General features: G+C 27.7%; 3 protein-coding genes across 3 annotated transcripts; 1 reads left to right on the top strand and 2 right to left on the bottom strand.

The window, feature by feature from the left end:
- The first annotated feature begins 567 nt into the window (after positions 1 to 567).
- Positions 568 to 1,313, top strand: LOC119662070 (cytochrome c oxidase subunit 6C). The gene is made up of 3 exons (XM_038071614.1): positions 568 to 672; positions 870 to 1,069; positions 1,132 to 1,313. The coding sequence occupies exons 2-3, from the start codon at positions 894 to 896 to the stop codon at positions 1,193 to 1,195; spliced, it is 240 nt and encodes a 79-aa protein (XP_037927542.1). The 5' UTR covers positions 568 to 672; positions 870 to 893; the 3' UTR covers positions 1,196 to 1,313.
- A 322-nt stretch (positions 1,314 to 1,635) lies between these two features.
- On the bottom strand, positions 1,636 to 6,207 carry LOC119662069 (acylphosphatase-2). Its single transcript, XM_038071613.1, has 3 exons — positions 5,991 to 6,207; positions 1,857 to 1,983; positions 1,636 to 1,793 (listed from the first exon to the last, which is right to left on the bottom strand). The coding sequence occupies exons 1-3, from the start codon at positions 6,052 to 6,054 to the stop codon at positions 1,679 to 1,681; spliced, it is 306 nt and encodes a 101-aa protein (XP_037927541.1). The 5' UTR covers positions 6,055 to 6,207; the 3' UTR covers positions 1,636 to 1,678.
- A 5,746-nt stretch (positions 6,208 to 11,953) lies between these two features.
- LOC119661872 lies at positions 11,954 to 16,800 on the bottom strand. Its single transcript, XM_038071377.1, has 4 exons — positions 15,096 to 16,800; positions 14,826 to 14,978; positions 14,240 to 14,423; positions 11,954 to 12,938 (listed from the first exon to the last, which is right to left on the bottom strand). Exons 1-4 carry the CDS (start codon positions 15,888 to 15,890, stop codon positions 12,613 to 12,615), a joined length of 1,458 nt encoding a protein of 485 aa, XP_037927305.1. The 5' UTR covers positions 15,891 to 16,800; the 3' UTR covers positions 11,954 to 12,612.
- Positions 16,801 to 18,521: the final 1,721 nt, after the last annotated feature.

Here is an 18,521-nt window from a genome sequence, read left to right as displayed (position 1 = left end):
CTGTACTGATTTAGAGATTGAATGGCTTGCATTGTTTTTTTTTTAGCTTTTTGAGTTCATTTTATTTTAATTAATTTTTAATATTGTTTATACAAGACAATATTAATTAACCAATTTTATGTTTAAATATTAATTTTACTGTTTGTTTTTTTTTATCTAAAAATTTACAAGAAATTTATGAACATATTATATTGCTTTTTATTCGAAACAATGAAGCTACGAACGTTGCATTGGTGTAATGCAATATCTATGTGATTGAATTAAAATATATTATAAAAAGTATTTTATGAATAAACAACAAAAAAAAGTACAATTTATATAATATATATATTATGTTGATATTACATATTCTAACTAATCGCCCTTGCTTCTTAATTTAAATACAGAAATTAATATTGTAAAATTCCTACATACCATTAAAATTTAAACGATTTTATATAAATTCATGCAAATCTTAAAATTATCTTCAATATTATAAATTTAATTTTTTAATATATCATAATTGTTTTGTTATATGTGAATGCATAGTGAACACATCTCTGATAGCATTAAAATTTTTTTTGACAGGTGCTTTTTTTTAATTTTTCATCACACTAGAGCCCTGTCACAATTGAGTTTGACGTTTGCAGACAATATTTTTGCTTGTAAAATTTGCAGATTTTTTCGTGGAAGGTGCGCTCAATTGCAATATAATTATAATTGAATAAGTAACTTAAATAAATTGTATGAAAATTGTTTTAAGAAATACAAGAGAAATTCTATATAATAAAAATATTGAAGTTGTGCTTGAAGTGATTTAAGTGTGCAGAAATTATCATAGAAATTACGTAACCTATAACCGCACTATTAATATTATGTTATTCTTGCAGATTTTAAATAAAAATTAAAGCAAAATGTCTAGTACTCCTGCAGCTACTGGTAGCATTCCAAAACCAGTGTTACGTGGCCTTCACAACGCTACTATTAAGAAAAATTTAATTGTAGCCATCGCATTGACCACCGTTGCGACTGTTGCTTTTAAGGTACTCGTCAACGACCCTAAGAAGAAGGCATACGCTGAATTCTACAAGTAAGCGGGATATTAATTTCTATATTATTAAGATAAGTTTAAAATTTTAATATCTTTTGTAGAAATTACGATGCAGAAAAATCATTTGAAAGAATGCGAAAAAATGGTCGTTTCCAGTCATGTTAAATAATTTGTAAATGCCAAGAGCATTATTTTTAATATTAATAACTGCTGTCAAATCTTGCGTTTAAATTAGTTTAATGTTAAAACCAAAGCCAGCAGAAATAATAACTCTTATAAAATATTGGAAATGTTTTAATTATTGCTAATGTTCAATTTAATGATTTGGTATAATGTGTCTGATATAAAATCGAAAGATAAGATTGTGGGTTTTTTAGTGCGAAAATTTTTTTATTTAACAAATTGCAACTGCATTTAATTCCAATTTGACAAATTAAAGTCAATATTTTATATGAATAAGTTGCATTAAGATGTACTTATTTTTTATTCTTACAAGATTGGTACTTATATAATACCTTTTTTTTAATATTTATTGATAAATACAAATCGAATCTGTTATTTTATTAATGTAATTTTATTTAAAAATATATAAAAATGATTAGCAACGAATTTAAATAATAATCAGAACAGTGTATTACATTTATATAACTAAAATCTAATTGCGAAATCCTTGTAGTCCAACCGGTTTAAAGTGCCCATATATCGCAATTCACACTTTTCAATCTGAGAACCTGGCGAGCCTTCTTTCGACAGCCATTGTATCCTAAATTGAAAAAAACAAAATTCGATAACAAGAAATAAGTTATCATTAAATATTTAAAAATACATTTTATCAACTTCTTCTTTGGGACCTTGCATTTTACCCACTATAGTACCCTGTTTGCTATTTTTAACCCAACCTTTTATGCCAGCCTTGGTGCACAGATCGCGTGTATTTTTCGTGAAATAGCAGCCTGTAATTGAGAAACAATTTTATATAAAACCACATTAGCATTTAAGCAATGTGTTAAAAGAAAAGTAATCAAATTTACTAGGAGTTAGGAATATAGGTTGTTGAAGTTCTTATTGCTAATGAAGATACAAGAGGTTATTTATAAACGCTTAGTATGTTTCTAATGATCAATTACTTTGAGCACTGAATGAGAGTAACTGCAACATATTATAAGTGAGTGAAAATATAAATCATTAGTTTTTTGAATAATTAAATCACCAATATTAACCACAGACCTCCACATATACGTACATCAAAGGTATTTTTTAAATTTTGACAATATTTAACTCAATCTATCTCTTCTTACATAATTTAAATAAATTTCTTATGGTCGCAAAATAATTTTTATGCTGGAGAATCTTCCTCTAGAATATATGATGTGTGTTTTAATATATGTATCATTACTTAAAATTACATAATTAAAAAGTTTATTAATGAAATTGGAAATATAAATATTAGTGTATTACAGCTATTGAATTATTTTGGAATCCGAATTTTGATTAATGTTTCTTTATAATCCAAACGTTACAGTAACTATACCCTTCAAACTTTCACGCACTTATTGACAGGACCAACTACGAACAGATTTCCTGCTTTTATCGTTATCAAAGGACAAATTCAGCATTGCGTTACCATTGACGGTATACACCTTAAACTACAGTATAAACCCTTAAGACCTGCGTCAAAAGATTTCTTGCATCACCTGAGATGAAAAAAGTACACATACAACTACTGTCTGTGTCTTTAGAGAACAAGAAATTGAGAAGAAACTTTCTATCCGCCTCTCGAGGAATGCAAAAGTTTCGTTAAAGAACGGAAATCTGTATCACTAGGAGATAAGCTAATCGCTAGCTCTCAATAGCTTCTGTATAAGTGTCTATTTTGCTACGTCTCTCCGATAAGAATAATAAAAACTGCAACAGATTAAGTAAAAACGATTAAAAAAATACATATATTATTTTATAAATTCACACTTCATAAAAACATTTAAAATCAGTACCACAAGAATTCTTAATTTAATTTATTTATTTGGTATTTTCGAAAATAATTTAAATAAATCCCTTGCTTTGAGATCAAAAATATAATTATATGTATTTGTATAAAGAGGTATGGTATTTTATTTTTAAAAATGTCAAGGATAGTTTTCTGCTCAATTAAATCAATCTAAATGTTTTAACAATATTTTCACCCACGATTTTTCTAATGAACCATTCGAAATTGTGGGAGTACTAATTTAAAATAGTCTATGTATATAAATAATTTTTTGTAAATAGCTAACGTGCAAAAAAATGTAAATATATAAATTGTAAAATTGATTTCAAATAAATACTTTCGAAAGTAGCTGACCACTTAAAAAACAACATCATAAAAAGGCCATATTGGAATATATAGTACACCGGTTCAATATGTATTTATATATAAATGGAAAAATGATTCTTTTAAAATTTATTACGAATCCTTTACGAAACGATATCAATATTCATAAATTTATTATTATTTATTTATATTAGAAGTCACATATTTTATTTAGTGAATTATGTAAAAACTTATTGTTTGTCATAGACTAAATTTTATACTTCTACTTGCAGTTTATATTCTTGATATATGATAATTATAATACTGAATAATTTGTTTTATATGGAATATATGAACTTAGTTTTTTAAGTGAAAAAAAACATTAAGCACACTTAATGCGGAAAGACATTATTGATTAATCTTGTTTTTTCAGATCAACAACGGCAGATCAAATTTTTTATTTTTTGAAATTTATCATCTTATTTTTATATTTTTTACTCTATATTTAATTATTTATATGTTTCTTTTTTGCTACTACTGTCTTTTTTTAATATTGGCTCAATATTTTGATTGTATGAATTCAAAGTATATGAATTTAAGCTTTCAACGTATATACATATTACAATTAATTGAATTTTTGAGCATTATTAATTAAATAATATTTAAATTGATTAACTGAATTACACAATTCACAATTATAATTAAAACAATTGATCGTTAAGCGAAAATTTTGCTCTATGTAATGAACTTTTGTTATATGCAATATTATATATATCATTATTATACATATTTTATTATGTATAATAGTCTTAATGAATATATATACATAATTAAACCAAGTAATTTTTCATATTTCAATTTTTGATATATTAGTAAACACTCTTCGTTTATATAATTTTACCAAATCATATAAATATTACAATTGTTTTAAATATTACTATTTTATATTATTTTTTAAATAAATTTTTATATTTTTTTTTCTATTTCATTTTTAATATTTGTTAGTTTTGATTATTTATTTAATTTATTAATATTCTTTTTTACTTATATTTTTGTCTTAAAAGTATTCATTTATGTAAGTGTAAGTTTTTATTCTTCGGCATAAATTTTTTTTAATATACGTTTTATCATTTAGCAATATTATTTATTAATATGTGTAATACAATTTTAATAATTTTTTAAGTTTTGTTGTAACCAGTTTATAAATATATATGTTTTATTATGTATTATTAAAATTATGTTAGAGATAGCAGTTCACCATGACCATATAAATGAGTTTATCATCTGAAAAATGCTCTTCATATATATATAACTTAAGCAGAATTTAAGACTTTAAATCAAAAACTTGTGGTTTAAGGTTAAGTAAAAGTTGGCTGAATATAATTAGTTCAATTTAATAAAGAAAGCTAATTGCTAAGGGATTATATGACGTTTATCTCAATGTATTCTTTGTGTAATTTGCAGACACCGGCATTTCTTGAATCTTATAAAAGTGGCGATCAAGAAAAGCATATTTGATTAACAACTAAGGTTTTGGGGATATTAATTTAATGAGATATCTAAAACTATTTTACGATCCATACAAAACAGATCTGCCTCAGGTGACAAAACTAAATCTTTGCCTAAATGGTAATATGTCTTCTAGTCAGATTTATTATAACTGTCTGGATTTCAGTTGGGTCAAATAAAAAGAAAAATATTGGACGAGAAGCTTCCATATTATCCAGACGGACTGAAAGACCAATTAAATTACTTAACATAAGTGCTATTCAATTGTTTTAGTACTAAACATCGCTGGAAACTTAAAACACTGTTATTTTCTATCCAATTCTATTCTATAAGAAAATCGTGTCCTGTTAAGGAATCAATGAAATATATGTGTTTAGTTTGATTAATATTGAAGTAACGAACAGAATTTTTGTTTGGTTTTATTTTTTTTTTTTGAGTCGAAAGATATATTTGAATTGTCTTAGAAGTTTTTATTAAAATTTTAATAATATTAATTCTTTTATTAATTATGAATTCATCAATAAAAAATAATATATATTATTACTGTCGCTTTTACGACATGAAATATGTTTGGTTTTATGTATAAAAAATTTTATTTAATTGTTTTTCAAATAAATAATTTTGTACAATAATTGCTTAATCTTATTTTTATTTTATTATATTTAATATTTATTATTTTCATAGAGATTTAATATATTTAATACATTCATCACTACATTCTAATTTGTTGATATATGTTTATTTAAATTTTTCTTTATTAAAACTTTATTTTTTTCTAAGAATTTAAACTATTAAATTAATATATTCAATGCTGCTTTAATCACAATAAATTATATTCTTATACGTTTTTATAATTTAAATAAATTATTTATAAATTTTTATATATGTTATAATATAGCCATTTTTATTAATAATGAAATAGTCATAATAATCATTATACTTCTTATTTCTTTATAGTATTTTGACATCATTATTAAAAATATTAAAATAATTATTTATAAATTGTTATATTTTTTTGTTATTATTTTATTTATAATATTATTATTAATATTATTAATTATATGTGTATTATATTGAATTACTAGTATTATTTTTATTCTTATTCAAAATATTGTTGTTATTATTAAATATTTTATATAATAAAATATTGCAGGCTTTGCTCACCCTGCACATGACCGAAAACTTCAAAGTCCACAGTGATAAGCATACGTATGTCAGGAATACCCATTGGGTAAAATTTAATCAAAATTTCAGGATGAAAAAATTTGAAAAAAAACAATCACTTTGATTTTTTCAAAATTGATTATATAAATTATTTTAAATATATATAGTTTAGAAAGAATTTAATTCATTGTTCTTGTTTGTTAAAGATTTTTAATATCAATAAAGCTAAAGTATTTAAATAATTTTTTTATTTTTCAGATACATATATGTAAGTGCGTATGTAAGAGTATCTTTAATATTTAAAATAGAAAAAATATTAAACACTTTATATTCTTCTAGCGAAGTGCTTGAGATTAAAAGTCGAACTAATTTTTTAATTCAAAAAAAATTTTAACATTTAGAAAATCATTCTTCTCTCGCTGCCAAAAAAAATATATTTCAATTGTTTTTGTATTTAAATTGAAATTTTCTTTATTTTGTTATATTTTCTTTTATTTTCTTTTATATTTCAACAATAAGAAATACTAAGAACCAAAAAAATACTTAATGCATTTTAGAACTAAAGTTCATACACTGCAGTCGTCCTCGATTGAAAATATATTGGACACACATAAATACTTTAAATAAATGCTGATAGAATATATATGGTATAAACTCATTTGGATGGGCTATGTGCCTACATTCACAAAGGTACTCATACCGAATAGCTACAGTGCAGTCGGCAAGAGGTTATTCTGGGTTTTCTTATACTCTTTGATGCACAAAATGTGTTAAAATATATTTTCAAACTGCGTATATATCTAAGATTTTTGTATACAATTTTCGATTAAAGTGTTTAGAGAAAAGCAAATAAAAATTTGATTCATGAGCTTCATAAGGTGCCATTGCTTCAGGAAAATATAATTGCAAAAACGCACCTAAAAGATATCTTTTATTCTCTGAAATTTTTATTCTATAACTTAGAAGCACTTCACTGTGTTATCATGAGATAAATGACAGCGATCTGTCCAGTCGGTTTGCTTCAGCTGTTTTTGAAATCATACTTTTAAGTGTTCTGGAATGGGGCAAAGCCAAACTCAAAAAATATAATAAATCAAGTAAAGTTCTGACCTGATACGGCTTCGTGAGATTATTTTCTGGACCCGAAACTTAAATTTTTGTTGTTTAGATTTTTATAAGCTATAAGATACGAAAAATGAAACGCATTTATTTAAAGAAATTCGCAAATATTTCGTTCTTTATTGAGGAACTTCATTAGTGTTTATTCTTTAAAATGCATACATTTAATGTTTAACCATTTTAATTAATAATAAAAATTAAATTAACAACTTAAAAATAGAAAAATTAAAAATCACAAATTAAAACTCGAAATTGAAATGACAATTTCAAGAAAAGCGTTTGGAGTCAACAAGACATACAAGAATATTCACTAAAGGAGTTGAGGGTCATACCTCAATCAACAAATAAACAAATCTATAGAGGATTGAGTCGAGCGTTAGTATTATGTATATATTTCACATTTATACTAATAATTATTTTCTTTTTTAATATATATTTAATTTAATTTAGATTTCTATGTAAAGTATCAAGATGATAACATTATGATATTATTTAAAATATAAAATAATATATAAAAAAATATATTTGAGTACATAAAATTGTAAGAAGTAATGATTAGTTCTACGAACTTTACTCCAAACCGAAATTCACATCTTCGAAAAGCTTATGCAGTTTAGCTTGAGCGGTACGTGCACCCAGGATGCCAATAAAATAACTGTATGTGAGGTGTTGGATCATAACCACTAAGGCAGACAAATACCTGTTGAAAGACAAAGTGTTAACCGACAAAATAAGCCTGTCAAATTATGTTCAACACTTTCCAATATTAGAGTATGGATAGTGGCAGCAATGAAGAGAGTTGCATAAAAAAAGAATATGAATGAGGTTGCAGCACCCTTGATGAATAAAAGATTATGACGAACGATAAAACTTAAGAATATAGTTTAAGTAAGACTTAATTACTTCTTATTCTACTTAATCACGATCTTTCATTAATATTGTTCAGACCCTCTTACTTTTTAGCGACACAGCTGCGTGCCTATGTGACAAGTGCTTATTATTTGCATTGGTTGCACACCTCGTGACATTTAATATTTCAAGTATAAAAAAATATATTCTATATTAAATTTTTAACTTAATTTTAAAATTATGTATTTTAAATTGTCTAATTTTTTATTTTAATTAATTAATTAAACTCTTTTTAAGCATTACATCATCAGACAATATATTGCTTTTTTGTAAATAACGCCGTTGAAATATTGGGGAGGAAAGATCACATGGGCAATCAAGAGTGACAAGCAAGAATGACAATTAACATAACTTCTGAAACTCATGGATGCGTTTTTGTTGCACTAAAACTCTGTCAGACTACATTTGTATCAACTGAACTATTGATTTTACTTCTAATGTAGTGCGGGGGCTGCTATATATATTTGTGGCCTAGGCAACATTAAGTGTTATCAGGTGCAATCTGACATTTCCATTGGAAAGGTTGACAATTTTTTAGCATAACATCACTCAGAACGTGTTGTCATTTAATTGTGAATTGTTTTATTTACAGAGACTTGAAAAATTCATCTCGGCCAAAAAATGGAATTAACACGTGAACATTTTCGTGCGATCATTTTTTTACAATTTTCGACGTGGATTATCACGACAAGAGTGCATTGATGAACTTCAATCTTTGTATGGCGACGAAGCACCATCCTATAGCACTGTGACTATACGATGGTTTAATGAATTCAACGAGCGTCGGCCACGGCTCGCTCAACGACGAATCCCGTCAACGTCGTCCAAAAACGGCAGTTGTGCCAGAGAATATTGATGCCGTGCGTGAACTGATAATACAAGATCGTCATGTGACATACCGTGAGATAGGGGCATCCTTGGGGATTTCTCCCACCAGCATACATTCGATATTGCATGAACACCTAGCCGTGAAAAAGGTTAGTTCTCGTTGGATCCCGCACAATTTGACAATCGCTCAAAAAGAGGCTCATGTCGATTGGTGCAAAGAAATGTTGAAAAAATACGTTCACGGTGCTTCAAAAGACGTTTATAAGATCGTCACAGGTGACGAATCATGGATCTATGCGTCAACCGTGCGTGTCTTCGAAGACGAGCTAAATACAATGAAAGTTGTTCGTGGAAGAAGCACTTCAAAGCAAATGGTCGCATGTTTCTTCGGTAAAACTAGTCATGTGGCGACTGTTCCGCTTGAGCAACGAAGGACGGTCATTTCTGAGTGGTACACCACAATTTGTTTGCCTGAAGTCTTCGGAGAAATTCGAAAAACGAACAAGAGGAGACGAATCATTGTTCACCATGACAAAGCGAGCTCTCACACATCGGCTCAAACCAGCGCCTTTTTAACCGGCCAAAACGTCGAACTGATGGGCCATCCGCCGTACAGTCCTTGGCACCCAATGACTTCTTTTTACTCGCGCACATCAAGAAAAAAATGCGTGGTCAACGATTTTCGTCGCCAGAAGATGCTGTTGAAATATTCAAAAACCATGTTTTGGAGGTGTCTCAATTGGAGTGGAAAAAGTGCTTCGACAATTGGTTTGAGCGCATGAAAAAGTCTATAAATCAGGCTGGAAAATACTTTAAAAAACAATAAAACAATTTTTGATGATAAATATTCGCATTTTCATTATTACGCCAGAAATATATATAGCAGCCCTCGTTTAAAAAAACATAGAATAAAGCATAAGTAAAAATATAGGGTTCGATCCAACAAAAATACTAGTTTGGGCTGTCCAAAGGCTGCTTAGGATTGCACAAATCAGTAAAAAATCAACTTTAAGCAATATAATCATCAACAAAACATGTGTCTACATGGTAAAACATAAGTTATTCTTTTGTAATACTAGTCAATTATATAATAGTATCTAAGAGTACCCAATACGAAATTCGACAAAAATTAAACTCTCAGCGATTGAGAAAAATCTTTACACATTTAATATCCCACTAAGTAACCTAGTTGTTAAAACTTTTAATTTTAAGTTCATTTGAAAAAATGTTTGTCAAACTGATGAATTTAAATCGAAACCAATGAACTACAATTTAATTTTTACCTTAAATTACGGTAGCATTTCAGTAAACTTTCTAAATCGTACGAAGATATCATAACGTATTTAAGAATTGGCCTAGACAAGTGACTTATTTGGGACAACTACTTTGAATTCCAAAAAACTGCAAATAAAGCCTGGCTTCTTAAAAGCAGGATCTAGAGTACAAAGTGATGATACAAAGCGATCTATAAGCCTTCTTAGTTAATTTAAAAGCAACAAATGTAAAAGGCCCTTGTGAAAAACGTAAGTTTGTCAGAAGAATTCTGATTTAAAAACTACTGAGTAAACTGTAAAGCTAAAAATTAAACTATAAAAATCACCAACCCATATACCATAATCATAGAATAATGATCGAAAGTCATAGCTAACGATGGAATAAAATTTGATTAAAATAAAATTATTCACTTCATAGAAATAAATGTGATTTATTTTTTACAAAAAAAACTAGCATCTACTATTATAGATTAATAATGAGTGCTTAAGTAATACGAATCAATATAAATTTAAATATCAAAGTTGTTTAACAAACAGCGTGCATGTGTCGTTCAGTAAATTTTAAGTTTTGACTATACTTTAATAAGAAGTTCGTGAATTGAAATTAGTTGGTAAAGGGTTCTCAATGCAACACTATTCAAATATCATTATGCAGTCAGTTAGTAACATCATGGATTTAATAACAACATGGATTTTTTAACATGAAGGATGTCTGTAAAGTATACAATCTATATGACAAATAATACACGACAAATTTTGCAAAACTTCCATTTATTTATAATTAATTTTGCTTAAAATACCCCTGATGTAACAATTTGTTACTTGAGAGATGTGAAAAACATCATTATATCGAATTTATTTAAACAGTTATTGTAAAATATGCTAGAATACAGCACAATTAAAAGATGTGCTTAAGATTTTATTATAACAGTTAAAATTTGAGTGCATTATTTGTATAGTAAAACATAGTTAAATATTAGTTACCTTTTTATGAAATCAAATTTTACTATAATATGGAAAACAGATTCAAAATTCAGTTAATAGACCACTCACTCCTTAGCTCTGCTATTGTGATTCTGTGATATTTCTCTGGTATAAAACCAGAGGAAATCGATATATGTTAGTTCTATACGCAGATAATATTAAAGTTATGGCAGCGAGAACTCTGGCACAAAAATGGGAGAATTGCTGAACATGTGTCGCGAGAGTTGAATCTGAGTTGCAAAACAGTAAACCAAAACTTATAAAACACAAGTCAAGCCGCTATGAAGTCTTGATAAGAGCCAAAGACAATCAGTAGTAAATTTTCGTTAGGAGTGAAAAATTATGCACCTCGAGTTTTAGAATCTATTTTCATAAATAGGTCTTTGAAAAATTTTTATTGTGATTTTTGTTCTATCACATCTAATAAACTAATGTGATCGACATTTCTAGGAACACTAATAGTGAGATTTGTCATATGTCAATAGATAGATTCTATAGAATACGGGATTAAACTAATTAAGGTTACTTTAAAATAAAATATTTTCATTTGTTTGAAATTTTTTTTATTTTTTAATTTATAGTATAATTAAAATTTTATATTTTATAATTTTGTTTTTGGCCATGATATAATATCGACAGTAGCAACAATAATATCGTGTACGTAATGATTAAATACTTTTTAAAATTTAAATACATAACATATATACACATAATTTTAATACATTATACAATGGAATATATTATTTATTTATTTATTAATTAACACCTCAATTCTATATAAAGTTTTCGTGCAATATTATTTTACTTGATATTCAAAATAAAGAATATTTAAATATCTGGTCCCATAAATGTAAATACAAATATACACATATATATACACTTTGCTATAAAATTATCAGATTCATAACATATGTACCGAATATATTAGACACTAATTCTTTTTCCTATTTTAAAAGTTCTTACACATTTTGTAACCTTAAGCCATAACAATAGAAATATAATTCCAATTCTATATATATGCATGTCTGAATGTGTGTCGGTATATATGAAAGCATAGTCGATCATGCCGACTATAGTTCTTAATTAACTTGCAACACTATCACCTATCCTAAGAATACAAGAAATACGTTTAGAATTTGCAGAAATTTGCAAAAACTTCACATTACACCAACCCGATATTGTCAGGATCAGGTTTCATGCTGTTATCAGTTAACAAATTTAATGAGAGAATATTTATTTTATAACATGTCTTTAACATTATTACTAATATATACCATACCTTACAACATAACCAATACAATAATAAGCTATAAATTCTTTAGACTTCACTTAAATAAAAATTCTATTCTTTTTTAGTTTGGTGCACTGACAAAAATTTCTAGAACAAATCAACATAAACCTTAATATAACTAATATTAAGTATTTATTTAAATCAACAATTAATACATATTAAAAAAATCAAAACCTATTATATAGATATAAAAACAAAATTATCAGGTTTTTTTTTATTAAACAAGATGGGAAGATTCCATGATGTTTTGTTTCTGAACTTCGGTTTTGTGTGGTTTGTCGATCAGACTACTTTGTGCTTCCTTCTCCATGTTGCGTGCAAGATGGTGTTGTCTGTAATGTTGATGCAAAACATATACCTTCTTAGTCCGTTCACGTTCGAAATGTAATTTTACATAGTTAATTGGTAAGTCGACGCATTCACCTCCGTGTCCTTCGGCGTCGATGAAGACGCCACGCACGAGTATTGAATTGGAACATTTAAGTGCGGCGAGTATTAGAAATGGAATGACATGTGTCAGCCAGAAACTCAATATTCGATTATCTGTAATGAAAAAATTTCACATTCATATTAACAAAACTTTAAAAGATTTCTTGATATATTATAGGTCTGTTTCACGAGCTACTCGTAGTAACTTTGAAAAACACTGTGTATACACAAGTGCGTTTTACCAACGAATTTTCAAGTAAATGAGAGCATCTGAGAGAGCATCTGAGAGAGCATCTGAGAGAGCGTAACATCAGTACATTTTATTACAAGTAAAATTTGTTTAAAGTGTGAGTTAGCTGTTTTGGTTTGAATTTAAATTTTTGTATTCTTTATTTGCACGGCACTGGTGTTCTTACCAGATTTTATACAAAGCTGTTCCATGAAAATCTGTGTAAAGAGCGTAATTTGGCACTTTATTTGTGTTACGCTCTTAGTTTGTACTTTACTTGTGTTTTACTGGAGTTTTACTACGAGTAGCTCGTGGAATAGAACTTATATCGATTGTTGGACTTTCGATTAAGAGACAATATATATGATATTATTATTTAAAAACGTTAGCAAAAATGGCTGTACAGATGTCATGGCAAGGAAAATATAATACGAAATATGTAAAATTGTTCTGAATTCCAGGCAGATACTAAAAAAGGAATATTTTTCCTAACAACAAGCGCCTAATATAGTCGTCGATAATGAATAATCCTTTATGAATATATTTATTTGGCAAACAGATAACTACAATTGACAGCTACCACCTATTTTATAGATTATTCAGAATCTCTGACATTAAATAAGGCTTTATTATTATTATTGTTAGATAGACAGAAGACACCTAGCACCTAAGACAGAGGTTGCTCAGAATATTTGGTAATAAATCAATAGAAGAAATATATCTGAATAAGCATATGAATTTAGGTTACGCACACTAGACACAAAATGGATTTTTTGTATGGTTACTCCTACACAAAATGGATCTTCATCGAGACTCTGTTATAGCAAGGGTACTGCTCAAAACAACAAATTTTGTCAACGATTGTGAAATGAAGAGATGCTCAAATGGATGAATATGGTGAAATTCTGAAATTTTCTTCTGAATAAATTAAACTAATTATATTTTTATTATGAATCAAAGGAAAACAAAAAAGTTGCACTACACATTAGACCCGCTTCGTCATTAATTTTTATTTAAGGGATACCATTTTAATGTAGTCTACTCTTTAAAAATTTATTAGTCTTTAAAAATAATATTTGATATTAAAAACTTATTAATTTAACACGTATAATTATAGATTTTGCCCTATTAAAAAACATTTTTACTCTTACATATGTTATATGTATATGAATTATATAGAATTTACCTGGATACAAATAAACATCAAGAAGATTCCAAATTCCTCGCCACGCGTTAACAGCACCAAAAAATGTAAGGAAATAAAAAATGTCGCATATCAATAATCTACATAGTCCATTAATTTTCTTACAGATGCAGCGTATCAGGGGTTGTATGACAAATGTAAGAAAAACTGTGGCGTATCCGATCAACTGAAAGATATGAACAATCAATTAATTAAAACTCGTAATATATAATGCTCCTAATAATACAATAATATTTAAAAATTAGTGAATGAATAGATTTCAATTTTCATGAAATTTCTCAATTTCCTTCTGTTGACTCAAATTCTGGTTTCTACTCAAATTGTGGCTCTATTTTAGCCTAACCACTAGTACGAAAACTTTTGCTCTCAATCATCAAGCGGATGGTATAAGGAAAAAATATTTCTTCTGACAATCACCTGACAATTCTCAAAAAATTTCGTTTGTATATAAATATATAATATAATATACTAATATAATATACTAATAATATAATATAATATCTAAAAAATTATGGTTTTATCTAATATCATTACTGTTTAAAATAAAGTTTATTAATTTGTAACTTACCAATGACCCCCAAGCAGACTTTGCTTTGTTAGAAGGATAAAAAGTTAGATCCATTATACCCCAGAGACCACGCCACGCAATCACTACTAAAGTACCAATAACAAATATAGAAAATAAGCTATCCAGCAGATAGAGACCAGGTTGATTAAAGCCCTAAAAAAATAAAACATCTTTTTAGAAGACCATATACTCATTGTTTTACTTACGATTAAAATATTCTATCCTATAAATTCTCACCAATAATTTATAGAAAATAACATTTTCACTTACCGGTATTTTGAACATGGTGTCCACTTCGAAATAATCACTTTTATGATCCATAGTTACGGTATATGGTGCAGCACCTAGATTTCGTACAGTACGTGTGGCGATTAGAAAAAGCATAGCTACCAATGTTACAACTGATATAATAACTAATGAGTCTACACTGGTTAGCCAATCGCAAAGTACCCACGACCCACGCCACATATTGACACACACAATACCAAAAATGGCAGTGTAGCACCTTGAAATTACATAATACGTAAGACGCCGCTTGTCGGGATGTATGTGATCTTTGAAGAATGTTTGTGTCAGCGTGAAAAGTAAATGACCCAGTCCACCGATTAGGAATGAGCATAACGCAGATAATGGTACATTGTTAGGGAATATAAGCACACCCATTAATTCCCACGTACCACGCCAGTAGGCTATAACGCAGGGTGCCACAACGAGGCAAGACAACAACATATCAAGTGTTTCCAGAAGTAGTGTGTGAGTATTCTTTGGGTTAGTATCTGTAGTTGAGGTTGGTATTGTTGTAGCTGGTTGTAGGCTTGATAATGGTACTTTCGTTGTTACTGCCGTTGTCGTTTGCTTCGTGTGCAAGCCGCTATGTGTGATTGTGTGTGTATATGCATGCTTATGCTGTACAGGTGTTAAAGTTGGAGTCAATATTGATGTTGATGTTGGCGGCAATAAGGGTGACTGTTGTGTTGGATATGTTGGTAAGGTTTCTGTTGCTGTTGTTGTGGTTGACTTTTTCGGACAACCAACCGACGACGCACTTATATCGCTACTCAACATTGTTAACGTTAATGGCGTGCGTCGTGTTTTTGAATTTATTTGAACCGTTTTGGCGGTTTTTTGAAATCTGAGTTTGAATTTGGTGTGATTTTCTATGATCGAACTTCGATGCTCAATCTTAGTAGTAGCGTTAAGTATATTTAATTTTAAACTTTGTTTGCCGCGATCGTCTGCAACGCGCGTGCTCTTAAAGTTATGTGCAGGTAAGTATTTCACACAACTCCGAATCTGTAGTTTGTGTACAAGCACCGGGCACGACTTATATCCTTGAACACTAATATCCCTTAGTTTCGACTTGATTTACCTTAATTACTTCCTCGGTTAGATTAAGGCTGTCCTCATGAGTTGTGTGTGGTGTTGGTACTTTTTTATTGTTGTAGTCGTTGTTGGTTTTGTTTTCGATATGTTGTTGCATTTCTTGGGAAAATGCATTTGGAATTTTACTTTTTTCGTTGCTATTGTTTTTTCTATACTTCCAGGTACTATTTTTTTTGAAATTTTCTCTTGCCAACAGTCGCAGTGATCAATTAATATAAGCAGATATAGTTTCTTTTATCTATTTATCACACAAATTTATTTATAAGTGATTTATGTAAATTATAAATTTTGCAGCAATTCAAAATAAACAAATCACCAAATCAAAAAATTTAATTGATCATAATTTCTGGGGCCTTCTAAATGAGGATGTTTGCTTATCAACGTCACAGGAACTTCTTTGCAATTGTTAATGAAATTTTTTGTGTGACTTGTAGTACTCAAATTGCTTTTGTTGTTATTGTTTATAGTGTAGGCTCGAATGCCCTTAGCACATTCACTGATTTACAAGTTTGTTTATGTTGCTAACGGCTTAACAACAAATTTAACAATAAATTTTTTACAAATGACTAATATCAGAATATCAGAATATTTATAAATAAATATCAGAATATTTATTGTATTCTATTATTTTAATTGCTGCGAAATCATTTTTTTATATTCATATATTTATGAATTTCAGTATAAATCGTTTTAACTGGTTCCAATATTTTAAAATATGTAAATACTTACAGGTTTAATTCAGATTTAGCTTTTCGGTGAACATTTTCTAGCAAGTTTTATGTGTAATTACTTATGTCAATTACTTTTGTTGCTTTGTGTTTCTTCTGACCATATTTATTTAATATCTATTATTACTTTTTGATGGTATGCAAATTAAATTTAATTAAAGTTCTTATTGAATTTTTAACTAAAGTGGTTACTTTCTTCCAATTTCAAACTGTAACGTATATTGTTGCGGTAGCTGTTGGTGCAACCTTGTTTCGCGCGCAACATTTACAGCGATTCAGTTGCTTTCACTTACACTAGTTTCCTTTTTATCATTACTTTTTCATATGTAATAGAAACTTTCAATTATTTCTTGATGCTATTATCAAAAGTTAATAGTAAATATTATCGTTTAATTAAATTCGAATTGAATTTGTAGTAAAAAATATTTTTATAGAGCTTTATGTAAAATGTTGCTAAGCCTTTTTGTGACACTTAACATATATACATTTATACATTTGTTGCGGTTGAATTGTTTGTTGATTCTTTAGCAATAATGTTGTGGAGATATGCTGCCTCAAAATTTGGTGTCATTTCAACTACTGCAATAGAATAATATTTAATTTTTAATTTAATTATTAAAATTAAAAAATAATAAGATAAGTGTTGTTAAATATTATTATGCTTTAAAAATTCAATAATAAAACATAAAATTGTATTAAACAAAAAGTTTTTATAACATTGTTAACAATATTTTTTATGACATATATGTATATACCTACATATATTACTTTCTTTATTTATAGCATTTATTTTTTTTATATTGTTTACTTTAGTTAAATATAAAATATATTATTATTTTAACTTTACCATAAGCGATTACAGCTATAAATAAATGTATATAATATCAGGATAATTCTACTAATATTATAATTTTATATACAGTCTAACTTCCATAACTCGAAGTCCAATTTTGCAAAGAAAAGGTTTGACTTATGGAGACTTCGAGTTAGAGAATTTTTTTATGTTTTTTTATTTTTGAAAAAAACTAGAACAAAACTTTTGTTCGAGTTATAGAGAAATTCCAGTTATAGAAGTTCGAGTTATGGAAGCAAAATTGTATGTAATTTGCTCTCTAAAACCTTGGTGCACTGTTTTTGGTTCGAGTTATAGAAAATTCAAGTTATAGAAGTTCGAGTTATGGAAGTTTGACTGTATTTAGTACTTATGCCTTCCCTGTCACCAATTTTGTTTACATTATGTTATTTACTTTAATAAACTATAAAATTTATGAAAATTTCAATTTAACTGCAATTACCTACATATATAAGTGAATTTACAAGATTTCGGAACTGCCATTCGATTAATATTTTAATTTAATTTACTGGTTGCTTCTGTTAATTAAATTGTTTATATATCCGGCAGTTATGAAACTTCCATTTTAATTTGAATATTATTTATTAATTACCTAAGATATTTATATTTTTTTATTTATATAAATTGTAAATAAAATCAATGAATATCTAAAATTTAACTCATTTTGAAATTGTCATTGTATTAATATCTGAAATTTATTTGGTTATGACTTTTGTTAATTATATTATTTAT

The sequence above is a fragment of the Teleopsis dalmanni genome, chromosome X (genome assembly GCF_002237135.1).
Source record: "Teleopsis dalmanni isolate 2A chromosome X, ASM223713v2, whole genome shotgun sequence".
Taxonomy (NCBI): Eukaryota; Metazoa; Arthropoda; class Insecta; order Diptera; family Diopsidae; genus Teleopsis; species Teleopsis dalmanni.
The sequence above is the reverse complement of the archived record's forward strand: the minus strand, read 5'-3'. Positions and strand labels throughout refer to the sequence as shown.